The 14571-nt window shown below is 36.3% G+C and overlaps 1 protein-coding gene across 3 annotated transcripts in view; it reads right to left on the bottom strand.

Annotated features, from left to right (window-relative positions):
* aatf (apoptosis antagonizing transcription factor) overlaps window positions 1–11947 on the bottom strand; it is a 177325-nt gene extending 165378 nt beyond the window's left edge. For all 3 annotated transcript variants that reach the window (XM_059973294.1, XM_059973295.1, XM_059973296.1), the window contains exons 1-2: window positions 11812–11947; window positions 1282–1464 (exon numbers count right to left, since the gene is read on the bottom strand). In XM_059973294.1, coding sequence (XP_059829277.1) covers window positions 1282–1464; window positions 11812–11896 — 268 coding nt within the window. In that variant the 5' untranslated portion in view covers window positions 11897–11947. The remainder of the gene's footprint in view (window positions 1–1281; window positions 1465–11811) is intronic.
* Between the last annotated feature and the right edge of the window lie 2624 nt (window positions 11948–14571).

The following is a 14571-nucleotide window of genomic DNA, read 5'->3' as shown; positions in this document are numbered from 1 at the left end:
GCTTTTCCCTGTTTATCTAGCAAATATTATGTACATCTGAATTTCTATTTAAAAGTTTATACTACATAACCTAATGGGAATTCGCTTCAGCTTTAAGGATTTGTTAAAACTAGGAGGCGAGACCACTGCTCTACAATACCTTAAGCTGACAGCAGTCATACAATTTAATTCTTCATCAGCCATGCAAACTGAAACTGTAAGATTAATCAGATGACTTTATTTGGTAGGAACCCTGCTGCCAGGTTAAACTGTTACACAGTGAATGTAAATTCTCAAAACGTAGGGAGGATTCTGTTAAGATAATTCAGTCATTGCTGCCAAATGTTTAAAGCAAAAACTGACAGTGTAAATCATCCAGTATGCAAGGTAGAATTCAATGGGATTCATAACTTGCTCCGATTTATTTTCTCATTCTAAAAGCAAGGTATTTGGACAGACTCCAAAAGACAAAGTCATAAGCTATACAGTCTTGTGACCAACAGTTATTTAATACAAAAATACATTCACAGGACAGATTACAATCACCTTTATTTAAAGTTACATTAATCAAGGAATTAATTTATAGTGGGGGAGTCCAGGACCAGAGGGCACAACCTCAGAACAGAACGATACCCTTAGAACAGAAATGTGGAGGCATTTCTTCAGCCAGAGGGTGATGAATCTATGGAATTCATTGCAGATGGCTGTGGAGACCAAGCCTCTGGGTGTATTTAAAGAGGAAGTTGATAGATTCTTGATTAGTAAGGATGTCAAAAGTCATGGAAGGAAGGCAGGAGAATGGGGTTGAGAGGGATAATGGAATGGCAGATTAGAAATAATGGGCCAAATGGCCTGATTCTGCATCTGTATCTTACAGAATTCAAAACATTTTGATATTTACAAATATTACAATAATTGTAATTCAACTAAATATCTGCTGAAGCAGCAAGGTGTTCAACTCCTTGGTATGTGTTAAATTTAAATCTAAACTACAAAGATCTGACATCTGTATCAATTACATAATTATTTTTACAGATTACAAATGTAGTCCTTTACATAAAAATCGACATTTTAAAACGCATATTATTTTCACTAAAAGTGAAAACAATTACTATATTTTTAACTGAATCCTGCTAGATCAAAGTATTACTTGTAATTTGCTTTTCATGCTACACTAAGAAATGGAGAGAGTTACAACAAATCAATTACTTTCCCATAAACATTTGACAATATGAAGCATGCAAGTGAATATTTTTACAAGGAATACTTAATACTGTCAAAGCACCAAGCAATATCTCCTACCTGATGCGTCAGAGAATGAATCCTCCCCAGCTTCTTCTTGCAATGCCTTTCGAGTGGTGGCCTTCCCAACATACCTCCTGTCTATTTCACATAGCAGAGCTGATGCTTGTTTCCGCAGCTGACTGTCAAATGAGAGGTTATCATCTCCCTCATTGAACCTGTCAATGACTTTGGCGATGGTTGCTGCAAAGAGGAGAAGAATTCTGTTCAAGAAAGCACTTAGTTTTAACATTAATCAGGCAATACATGTCATCAATTCACTCCAAGAAAATGAATGTATTTCATCATGAACTGGTTCAATAATATTCCTTTACTATCACAATTTAGTTTTGTTTGCTGCCACTGCGCAGAAACTGACATTGTGACTGTTGTTGGGTTGCTTCCTACCTGTAGTCTATTCTCTATCAATAACTTATCATAGGACTTGCACACAAAAACAAAATATTAGATTTACTCTCTACGTATACTGCCTGACCTGGTGCACGTTTCTAGCATTTTCTATTTCTATCACACGCAGTAGGTGTGTACACATCTACACAGACGGTCCAGTTAATCAAAAGAAATACCAAATAAAAATTAATGCAGATGCCAAAAATCAGAAATAAAATCAGAAAGTGCTAGAAATGCTCAGCAAGTCAAATTATATCTCTGGAGGGAGAAACTCCTAACATGTTTTAGCTCAAAGGACTTTCATCAATGGTGAGGAAAAAATGGAAAACAAAATCAATTTTTTTTACACGCATGCACAGAAAGAGTGGAGGGGAGAAGAGAATAAAATGGAATATCAGTGACAGGATAAGCACAAGAGATTAAGTGACAGAAGGGAGGATAGTGCAGACCAAATGAAATCAAAGGAATTAGTGGCAACACAAACAAAATGTTGGAGAAACTCAGCAAGTTAGGCAGCATCAATGGAAGTGAATGAAAGTGAATGAATAGAAGGAATTAGACAGTAGCACTGGAAAACTTATAACAATAAAAATGCTGTTTATTTGATATTGCTGACTCACTGTTGAGTTCAAGTTCAAAAAAGTGTACTATGGCCAGTCAGAATATAAGGTATAGTCTGAGCTTCCATTGAGTTTAGCCTGGAACACTGTTAAAGGCTGAGAATTTAGGGGTTAGAGTGGGAATGAGAAGGAGAAAGAAGAGAACTAATCTGGTAAGAAGATCGTAATCGTGGCTACAGACCGAAAGGTGGTTCTTCTGCAGGAAGGTCAATCAACCTACATTTGAATCCACCTCCCTGTTTCCCTCCCACTCTCACCCCGGAGCAGGATGCCATGTGATAAGCTTCGAATTCAGTGCAGTAAATTGAAAGTAGCACATGTGGACCATTGCTTCACCTGAGACACTGAATGGTGCGGAGGGAAATAGTAAAAGGATAGGTTTTTCACTTCTTGTAATTACATGGGAAGGAGTGGGTACAGGTGGAAACAAAAAAGTGACAGCATCTGAAGAGTAAAATTCCCTCTGATGTAAGAGAAGATGTATTTGTCTTCACCACAAGGCTGTGAAGAATAGTGGGTCAGAAACTGAGATCAAAAGGAAACCTAACCAATGAAAAATAACAATCCGTTGGATGAACTTAATAGGTCAATTAGAGTCTGTGGAGAAAAGGAATTGTGGACGCTTCTAGTCAAAGCCCTGCATCAAACCGATCCAACAACTGCAGTTTCTTGTGTCCCTGAGGGGAATCCTACCCTTGCTCAAGAAATTGCAAGAATGGGGGGAGAGCAAAAGTGCAGGAAATGGAATGGACATATTGAAGGTCCCATTTTTGCCCCGAACCCAAAGATCAACACCTTTACTGCCAACATCCACTCTGCTCTCACTTTCATATAATCCACTTGACACTGTCCCTTTGCCATTCCTTGTTGTTATTATTTTGGATTACCTGTCCTGGGCCCAGAACTCAACTGCAATTATGAGGGAAGCATGGAAGCACCTCTACTTCCTTAGGAGTTTGCAAAGATTTGGCATGACATCCAAAACTTCGACAAACTTCTGTAGATGCATAGTGGAGAGTATACTGACTGGCTACATCACATTCTAGTATGGAAACACCAATGCCCTTGAATGGAAAATCCTACAAAAAGTAGTGGATACGGCTCAGTCCAATACTGAGCATACCTACATAAAACACCTTCGCAGGAAAGCAGCTTCCATCATCAGGGACTCCCACTACCCAGGACACGCTCTCTCCTCACTGTTGCCATCAGGAAGGTAGTACAGATATCTCAGGACTCACACCACTAGGCTCAGAAACAGTTATTACCCCTCAACCAAAGGGGATAACTTCAGTCAACTATTTCTTTCTTTGTGTATTTGCAGTGTTTGTTGTCTGGTTCATTTTTTTCATTTTCAATCTTTTTTTAAATTAATTTTCCAACAGAGAAAAAACTTACAAATCAGAGAAGTTTTAACAAACGCATAATACAAAAGATGTAGAAACAAGAAAAATATATATACTGTCAAAATCAATTAAATATAATGATAAGCTGTTGTATATAGTATATAAACAAGAAACCACACTTCTCTTGACAAGTCATAAAGAAAAAAAAATTGGAAATTTTATTAATAAGAAAAAAAACCTGCTAAACTAACCTAAAACAAAAAAGAAAGAAAGATTGGGCAGTCCATTTGAGGACAAAATTAGAAAAAAGAAAGAAAACATCCTTCCAGTCACCTCCGAACCTTCGCGAATAAGGAAATTTTTTCCTTAAAAAAATTAAATCATATGAAAGGTTGTCTGGTTCAATTGGCTGACTGTCCAAGCTGGTCTGGTCTTTCATTGATCCTATTATGGTTATTATTCTATTATGGATTTATTGAGTATGCACACAAGAAATGAACCTGGGATTTTATATGGTGACATATGTGCTTTGATAATAATTTTACTTTGAACGTTGAACTTTTAATTTCTCTCCATTTCTCCAACCCCACAACAGATGAAGAGAATCCACGACTGAAGGAAAAGAAAAACTGTATAGAAGGTAGCATCATTATTTGAAATCTTATGGAGATGGAGTAACTATGGAGTCTGTCGAAGAAGCCAGCTGGGAGGAACTATAGTGAAGATAACTGGTAGCAGTCACCAATTCTACCAGGTCCCCAGAAAGAGAAGGAAAAAAAAGGAAGGAAATAGCCAGAGGTGGATCATCTAAGAGTAAGAATGGAGATGGAAGCAGACAACAAAAGGTGGAGAAATTTGGATTCAGGGTGAATCCAAGATAAAGCAGCTTAAAAGCTCAGTCTATTGGACTCAGGAACTGTTTCTTCCTTATTGCTATCTTCCAACTTCTGAACTAATCATCTCTTTCACATCCCTTTCCCTGAGGTGCTGTCATATTCGCAAACCCTTAATACCATCTCTTCATTTAATGTCACTTTAGCAGTTATTTTCGTACTATATCAGTTTGTTCTTTTGCCATTCTGTTGTGTTTGCACTCATTGATATATTTATTGCTGTTTTATTATAATGTCTACTCTGAGAGTTTCAATTGAGTAATGAGTTTCATTGTACCCTAGCATATGACAATAACTAATTGTTTGCCAATAACTGATCTGAAAAATCAGCAGAAATACAGATTTCAATACATTAGAAAAACAAACTGTGAGGAGAAACTCCATGAATGCACTGAAGCTGAAAAATCCAACACACTCCACAAAGCTTCAGGTGTAATTTGCATCCAATGTGGATTCCTACCGCAATACCAATTTGCTCGGGAATTCAATCAATTTAAAGTGGAATAACTAATTTAGCACCTTACTAAAATATACTTGGAACAGTACCCTAACTATAAACATAGTAGAGTAATGTGCCAATTATGTTGATTAAAACTGTTTTTAATTTTCTACTGATGTAAAACATTCACTGTCAATTTAGTTTGCAACAGAAGAAAATATATCTCAATGCTCAGGCTATAGCCAGTGCTTGCAGAAACTCAAAAACAAGACAATTCTGTCTTCCTTTCTCTGTATATTTTTGAGAATTCTGTGAAATTCTGGTTGACATTGGTGGCTTAATCTCTCACATGAGAAATTACTGCTCTCAGGGCATGATGTAGTTGGCTGCAGCAAGTATAATAGATTCAAGCTACAGCCAGCAACATCACAGTAGATGTGACGTAGTTTACGCAAAATGTGTTTCCTGATGTTCAGGTATACAAAATTGCTGAGTTATCTATTTCCAAACGTACCAATCTTGAGCTGTAGAAACTACAGAATCTCATGAAAACAATGCCAGAACTGAAGTTCAGAAAGGGTACTCAAATAAATTTAAATGATGCAAGTAAGCAAGCAGTGCCTGTAAGGCTTCCTAAAATATACAATTTTAATAATAAAAATGTTTTCATCTATAATTTCTCAGCAGTAAGTGGTTATGTCATATTTGAGAATTATAAGCCTATTAAATGCCCTCATGTATGAAAGCAACATAGCTTGACTATGATGAATTATTGCATCTCCTATAATCATTGGTGGGTATTTCAAATCTGCAATATGAAATAACCAGTAAAACATATATTCTGGTGTGATGACAAAGCTGCATCAAATCAAAATACAAATAGAAATATAACTGTGAATTCAGGAACAGTGTTGCTAGATAATGTTTCTCATTAAGTTAGCACCTGACTTCTACAAATGATGTAAACTGCACTTGACTAAAATAATCTTTTAGCTGAAAATCCAAAATTCCTAGGAAGTGATATGAAATCTCAAATTATTTTTTTTAAATTTAGATAGGAAGAAATTATAGTAAAAAATGCAGATTCCAATTACTCATGCAAGGTTGATAGGAAAAGCTACAAATACACAAAAAAAGAATTGTTCCTTACACTACTCAAAAGAATAATATGTGCTGTTGCTCAAGACTTTGAATGAAATACTACCCAAAACTTGACTGCAAAATACAACCAGATAGACCCATCTTACCATTAAGAGCTAACTGTGCTAACGTCACAAAGGGACAGATCAAGATGGAGAAACACGGGGAAAACTGTTCACATAAAGCTGTTTAATATTAAAGTGTAAGAAATGAACATACACCACAGGTGAAAAATGAGTTCTGATTAGGTTCAATTTAATATTCAAAACCTTGCAATCAAATATTCTGTTTATGGAAGAATAAAAATTCCATTTATCACATTTTGTCAGCATCATTGTTAACATAAAGGGCACTTTAGTGCCTCCCATCTCCTTATCCAAATCTCTCCAGAGAATTTGGTCCACCATCATGAAAATCACATTAGTGGAAATTACAGTTAGAAATTATGACCTGGCACAGCCCCAACTGTCCTGCATTTTCATTATATATTGAAGCTAGTTTAATTCTTTTAGCTCTGAGATCCACTGATACTATAAATATCATAAAATATGCAACCAGAAACACGTGGCTTCAATGCCAAGCAGAAATAGACTTTCCAGCTTTAACTCATCTCAGATTTAATTTAGAAATGCTTTGATCAACTGAAAAGTGCCAATGAATCAGACGACTCTGGGTAAAATGCAAGAACTCTGATGAATCTAATTTTTTTTAAACTCTCCAGTGAATTGAGGGAGAGTGTCAATGTGGGAAGTGACATTGTTCAGCTGGGACATAAGCAAAGTACGCCCTCTCAGCTCGGCACAGGAGATGCAATCATGCTCCTGAAAGAAAAGCCAGGAAGGTCTCTCAGCACCCTTAGCTACTAAAAACTTCAACCAAATCTGCTTAATTGGATGTCATTTTCACCCTTGTAAGAGGCCTTGCTGTACCTGTATTTTCTGCTTTGTCTCCTAACACTGCAACAAAAAATAAATCAGCTCCAAACACTGTGGACGACCTGGGACTTGGTGGCAGGTTATAGAAGAAAGTTATTTTTACTCCTTCATTTTATGACATATAGAGAAAGCCACCAAAATTGAACTTCAAGTCAAATAGAAAATTCTGAATTAAAAGAAAATTGATGGTATTTATCAGCATATTGATAAAATTTGACAGAAATTAAGGTCAAATAAATGTAAAATTCTGCACAACTAGGATTTAACTGCAAACAATTACTTGCATATCTTATTATACTAAAGTGCACCAAAGCACAATCAAACTAATTCATCATCAAGACTGATAAAGCTGGATTTCTAAGCAAATGAAACAAATAATTCAACTATTCCTATTAAAGGAAAGACTGGATATTTTCTTTCACATAATATAGATATGTCTAAAAGCTTGTCCACTGATATTGTTTCCTTCTGATGTATATGCAGCACCTAGTTTTAAAAAGCTTGGTTCTACAAACAACAATGAGATTGATAATCAATTGATCTATCCGGTCGAGAGGGAAATGATAGAGTTCAGGAAGATTTTTGCAGACCTATTTGAAAAATTATCAGGTCTAATGTTCACTTGGACTAAGGCTTAACATCAAAAGAATACGGAAATAAATAAATAAATCAAATGAATCAAGTAAATAAGGAACTGTAGTAAATGACTGAGCCCCTCTAGCCTGCCCCACTACTTAATGTTTGTGGCTGATCTATGCTGGCCTCAACTTCTCTTCCATGCCAGTACCCAAACACAATTCTTTACCATTTCAAATATATCTAATTATCGAGCCTTTACTACTCCCTCCCAATAGAATTTTTATACACCTCAGTTTTAGCAACATCCTGTTGTTCATAACTGTTACGATATTCATGAAAATATCTCAATATTATACCTTATCAGGTCCCTTAGCATTTTATATGTTTGAATAAGGTCATCCCCACACCCCCCCACCCCCCACAAACTCCAATGAATACAGGCTCAAAATCTGGCCTCTTGATATTTTGTCTCAAAATACAGGCATCTCCAAAAATTCAGCACTACTAAGGCCTTTTGACATAAGATGTCAAAAGTAATTTCTATATTGAATCCTTGATAATGCAGCTTGAACCCAGAGAAAAGGGCATCCTAAAATAATGAAAAGTGGTGTTATGCATAAGACTCAGTTAAATGCTGAATATCTGAACTCTAATTCATAACTGAAGGACCGCACGGTAGCACAGCAGTTAGCATAATGCTATTACAGCACCAGCAATCCGGGTTCAATTCGGCGGCGGCAAAGTGACTGCACGGGTTTCATCCAGATGCTCTGGTTTCCTCTCACGTTTCAAAATCGCAGAGTTAGGGTTGATGAGATGTAGGCATGCTATGTTGGTAGGGCGCTGACCAACACAGTCCTCACTGATCTGATGCAAATGACACATTTCACTGTATGTTTTGATGTACATGTGACAAATAAAGCTAATCTTTAAAAACAAATTTTTAAACCTGTATGGTTAGTAGCTAATACCATTCAGTTTTAGTTGTACTAAAGAGAATGAATATACCAGTCAAAAGAATTTTTAAAAAATGTGAAATTCTGCGAATGCTGGAAATCCAAAGCAATGCACACAACACGCTGGAGGAACTCAGCAGCTCAGGCAGCATTTTTTTAAGTGAATAACCAGTTGACATTTCACGCCAAGACCTCTCCTCAGGACTCAAAAAAAATTATTTATACAGAACTTTAAATTGCCCTGAGTTAAAATCTGTGTACAAGTTTGGTTTCTACATTTGGTGAATGGCATTAAGACCCTGAAAAACATGTAAAGGACTGCTACAAAGCAGAACACTGAAAATGCTGGAAATATGAAATGAAAAAAAGAAAATTCTAAAAATACTCAGTAAATCAGCTGGCATCAAAGAAACAGAGCTAGCATCTAAAGACCAAAAATATTAACTCCGTCTCTTTGTCTACTTAAGCTGCCAGACTTGCTGAGTATTGTTAACATTTGTTTTATTTTGTTACAAAGTCAAATGATACAGTTAAAAATAATTTTAAAGATAATTTCATAATTTCATGTACATAAACCAAACTGTTTATGTACATGCTTTCTTTTAACAAGGTAAGCTTAGGAGAACCAAAAGTTAATCTCAAGTTGTGAAGAGCCCAGATTAGTTTTAATCATCAAGTAGGATAGGGAGTAATTTTTCCTGATTCATGTGTTAAATTAACTGTTTCCTCTTTTTCAATATGGCGAGTAATGAATGTAACAGAATAGTGCACAATTATATCGATAAAAGTACTCCAATCAGCCTTTCTAGCCCTCCCTAAACACGTAGAAATACCAAGTTTTAAGTAGGTGAAGAGATAAAATTGTGATAGTTTATTTTTGTACCAATAATAGATCAGCGCTATATATTTAAGGATTAACTTGGCTCCAGAAGCAAGTAAAATGAGCTTTCCTGAAAAACAATCATTACACTTTGGTTTACACTGCAGAAATAATTTAGAGCAGAGGAACAGACAGATCATGTAGCAGGCAATGCTGATGTCTGACAGCTTCAGTAAACCAGGTTCAATTCTGATCACCTGTAGTGCCTGTGTGCAGTTTATATGCTGGCCCTGTACTTCCCCCAGGGTTCCTGTACTTCAGATTCCTCCAACATACCAAAAATGTGCTGGTGTCTTAAGCGGCTACTGTAATGTATTGGGTGGCCGAGTGGAGATACATCTCTACCAAAGGAGAAAGGCACTCCTTCCCTCCACTAGCCTGCAAGTCATACTTGGGCACCTGCTTAGCACCACAGCCAGGGTCACATGAAACCACAGGAGTAGGTGGTAAATGGTCGAATGAGTAGCTGGTGGATATTACAAGTCCTGGTTATGTGACCAGTGACATCAGTGACTATTTCTGAAGAGTATTGATAGTGCTTTGGGTCAGCCACCTTGTAGGGACACTTTCCATAAGAAAGCAATGGCAAACCATTTCTGTAGAAAAATTTTCCAAGGACAATCATGGTCAAAGGCCATGATCACCCACATCAGGCATCACGGCACATAATGATGATGATTGTAAATTACATCTAATGTAGGGAGGTGATCCACCCATGGAAAATCAGATTAATGGGCATGCAAGAGCGAAGATCCTAGAAAAATATGGTTGATGGAATGGGATTTTTCTGAGAGCTGGTATAGACTTGACGGACTGAATGGCCTCAGATCACAAGGAAAAATGAAACACAAAGTATGTAGTATGAAGCAATGCCAAGGTTCAGATCATAATGGGCAAGCACCAAAGATAGGTCAAAAGAAGTCAGAAAGATGACCAGCTTTTATATTCAGTGAAGCGCAATTTAAACGTGAGTTTCCTTGCCATCCGGATCAGAACTGTTGACCAATCCAAAAATCGTTAAATATTTAGTATCCACTTTGATAATTTACCCGTGAAATGTGATAAGATTTGGCTAAACCTGTTAAAAATCTAATGAATCGCATATTGAAATGAAACATGGAGGGGGCAGTCACAAGAGACTGCAAATGCTGGAATCTGGAGCGCCAATGTACTGGAGGAACTCTCATGCTGAGCAGCATTCTGTGGGTGGAATTGATGATGTTTCAACTGCATCGTGATTAACCTGCATCAAGACTCAACAGACGTTTGTTGCTGCAGGGAGAGTGGGCAATCCTGATGGATAAATTGGGTGAATGATTGTTAATCCAAAATATTAGCCACTTCCATCTCCTTAAATGTACACGACCTGTTAAATGTTTCTGACTTTCCCTCTTATCTCAAGGTTCTAACAATTGCTGTATTTTGTATATTTAAAACCATATCTACATATTTTACTGTTAAACATGCTCACATTTGGATCTGGTTCTCTCAATAGGTGGGATTATTTCATAGTTCTAACTTGGCAATATCAATGCAGGGTAGGAGCTGGCAGAAGCACTACTCAGCAACACACAAGAAGCTGGATGAATTCAGCTGATCAGGCTGGATGAATTCAGCTGATCAGGCAGGATCTACATTAGGAAATGGATAGTCAACATCTCGTCTGGACACTTTGACCCTTCATCTGGACCACCCGAACCAGAAATATCCTGCTCCTCCAGCATTTTGTGCGTTGCTTCAGATTGCAGCATGTGCTGCCTCTCGCTTCTCTGAGAGTCCAAAAATGCTTCCTGCCCTGCTGACTTCCTCCAAGGTTTTACGTGTTGCTCCAGATTCAATCACTTGCAGTCACTTGTATCAGGAACATTATGAATGCACCCAAAGCAATATGGGTAGCAAATTATGTAAAAAAAAGTTTGGGGAACAGTTCGGAACAAGAAAACCCACCTTTAAATCGAGATGAACCGGATATAAAAGTTAGACAGCTTTCTGAATTCTTTTGACATAATAGTACAAAGCCTTAAGCCTATTTGAATTACCTATTTAAATATTCCTTCGGTACTTTTCAATTAAGAACTGAATTTTGACATCACTTCATGTATCAGTTTTCCTTCCTTCTGTTCAAAATTCTGTGCACAGGATTCCAGCAGGATTGATACAATAAGCAACCTGCTTTATAATAACTTGCAACCAGAAGGGAACGCAATGTACAGTAACTCAGAACCTGAAATCCCCCCCACACACGGACACGCCGCCGGGAACCCGAGCGATGTCCCAGCCTCAATAGGCCCTCACGCACAGTCTGCCCCTCCAGACAACAGCTAAGCGCGCCTGAATCGCAGCCCCCGGTACCTTCATCCTCTTCGTCCTCCGGATCTTTAAAAGTCGGCAAAGGGTTTAATAACTCCTCCAACTGCTGCGCGATGGAGGCCGCCATCTTTCTTTTGCCCTCAGCCCGAATGGAGCCTATTCAGGATGACGTATATCCGTTTGCAAAGACGACTTCCGGCTCGGGCTGACACATACTGCACACATTGCTCTTACGGCGCCCAGCTCGTTAAGATACCACTTACCGCAGTAATCTTTTGGGGATATCCTTCCCTATAGTTTTGTAAATAAAAACTATAAAAATATGATATTAACAATACTATAAATCAAAGTAGAGCAGCCTTAGAATGGAGAATAATATTTATTTCTCTAATAAAGCAAGCGAAATCGCTTTAGAATTCTTATAAAATTGTTCTGCAAGTATTTCGTCTTTATTTCTTTAATCTCTTGGGCTTCAATGCTTTAATTTTCCAAAGTTTTGAGGATTTTAGCATATTTACAGTAAAATAGAATGTATTAATATTCAGTTGCTGCCTAGCTGCAAGAGTTATGACAATGAAAATATTAGCCACTATTATTTCAATTTATCCACGTGATAAATGTACTGAGAGCGAAACATATAATATTGTACCAGTGACTCTCATTATCATCCACCAAAGCGTCTTATATATGAGTCCTCTGATAACACTATATTATCATAATTGATGAATAACTGGATTGAAAATTTATTGCTGCATCTTTCAATGTTATAGCTTATTATTTTAATGCAGTTTTTAAAGTAATATACCCATTTGGATTAAAAAGGTGTTAAAGTATGAAATGCAATTTATGTTGTTTAATAATTGTCTCAGAAATATAAAATTAGCTTTATGATAAGAAAGGTTTGCATATCATATTGGAATTCCAGGTTTATGTGTTGAGAATAATAACATTAACATCGAGGCAAATGTGATATATGTTTGCCCAATCAGACTGAAATCTCGCAAGAAGCAAGGAACTTATTTGTGCTCAGATAGTATTCAAGAGCATGGAATGACAATTTGCATCTTATGTATATGGACAGAGTACAATAAAGTATAGAAGTGAAATCCCCCATACAGAGAAGTAAAATTAACCAGAGCCTTATACATTTACCAGTGAAATTCGTTCCTTATTATGCCCTTAACTTATATTGCCGTCAACTATTGTCTATAACTCTAAAATCATTACTTTTGCTCTAAAATTAATTTCTCATATTTTGTAGGTTTGGATGCTATATTTTAAGGAAATATTCAATGTATATTTCTTTAATTTCAGTTTCTTATTCATTTAGACACCTATGTAATAAATTGTTCTACAGATGCTCTGGAAAGAAGAACATCAAATTGAATTAATAGTCAACAAAGAACTTGAAAGACAATTATTCATTTTAGAGGAAAGATTAAGTGTTACACTGAGTTTGTATCTTTGTGCATAAAAGAAACAGCCACATGAGCATAACACCTCTGGCATATTGCAATTATCGATTTACCAAAGATTCTTGTGTTCAAGGATTTTAAAAATTGCATTATCCGATGAATCCCAATTCCTACTTCCTATTCCTAGATTTCCCACTCCTTCATTTAAAATGGTGTAACTGTAAGCACTTTTTGAACTATTTACATGGAATGTTCCATGTTCATATCAGTAAAAGTGGTGTCAGATAATTGTTTTATGCAAGTGTTAGTTCATAATGTTAGAAACAAGGCTGGAGTTTATTATCAGGTAATAAACTTAAATAATTTAACAACTAACAACTTTTCTTTAAAGTTTAAAATTTTACGATTAGTCATTTAACCTATTCACTGTGATCTTCTAACTCGGTGGAACTGAAACAGTGAAGTTTTGCTGTAATTAATTTATCTGAAATTTCATCTCATCTTAAGAAAGTACATTCCATTAGAAATTGTAGGAGTCAATTTTAATACTAAGAAGTAGAGATGATGTAGATGTGAAGTTGACCAGTGATAATTTTGGAGGTAGTTCATTCAGTAATGGACTGATACCTAAAAAAACAACCAAGACGCTTCCAGTTCATTCTGTAACATCACCTTGTTCATAAACAGAGCACTGACATTTAAAGACACTAAAACATCAATTTTTTTATTAAAAAGTCACAAATTTATTCAACATGTTTTTTTCATTTATACAGTGAATGGTCTAATATGCAACAGAGGTCACAGAAGCTTAGGCCTATCATTATGACAAAAATTGATATCATGAGGAATTCTATACTGTATAAAGAAAAAGGTAGCAGCTATAGACTGCATATTTGACCATGTAGTAAAATTGTTTAAATATTTGACCTTTCGTTTCTGTAAGACACAAAAATAAAATCCTGTATGAATCTATATGAGCATTATTAACAATATGAATGCTTCCTATGAGAGAGCTAAAAATGAGCAAAGTTATTTTTAACACTCTCTTTCTGAACACTTTCTCCAGTGGATGGTGCAATGCACCTACAATAATTGTGCTATGACTTGTCTATTTGGCACCTTTCTAGTTTGTTTCTCCACTTTTGTAAACATACGCAAAAAAAATCACTTTGTACAAGTTGGAGCCGTTAACCATAACTCCAGTAATTTTTGTACATCTTTTTGGAAACAAATAAAAAGTTTGGTTACATGATGCCCGTTTGTTCAACTCGGATCAAGAGGTTCTAAAATGTTTTCTAAAACATTAAACTCCTGAATTAAATATAATACGTAAACAGTAGACTCTTTCAGTTCATTTATGAGCTTTTTGTTGTTCAGCTTTGTGTAG

The sequence above is a fragment of the Hypanus sabinus genome, chromosome 6 (genome assembly GCF_030144855.1).
Source record: "Hypanus sabinus isolate sHypSab1 chromosome 6, sHypSab1.hap1, whole genome shotgun sequence".
Lineage (NCBI taxonomy): Eukaryota > Metazoa > Chordata > Chondrichthyes > Myliobatiformes > Dasyatidae > Hypanus > Hypanus sabinus.
This window is presented reverse-complemented; position numbering and strand designations above follow the sequence as displayed.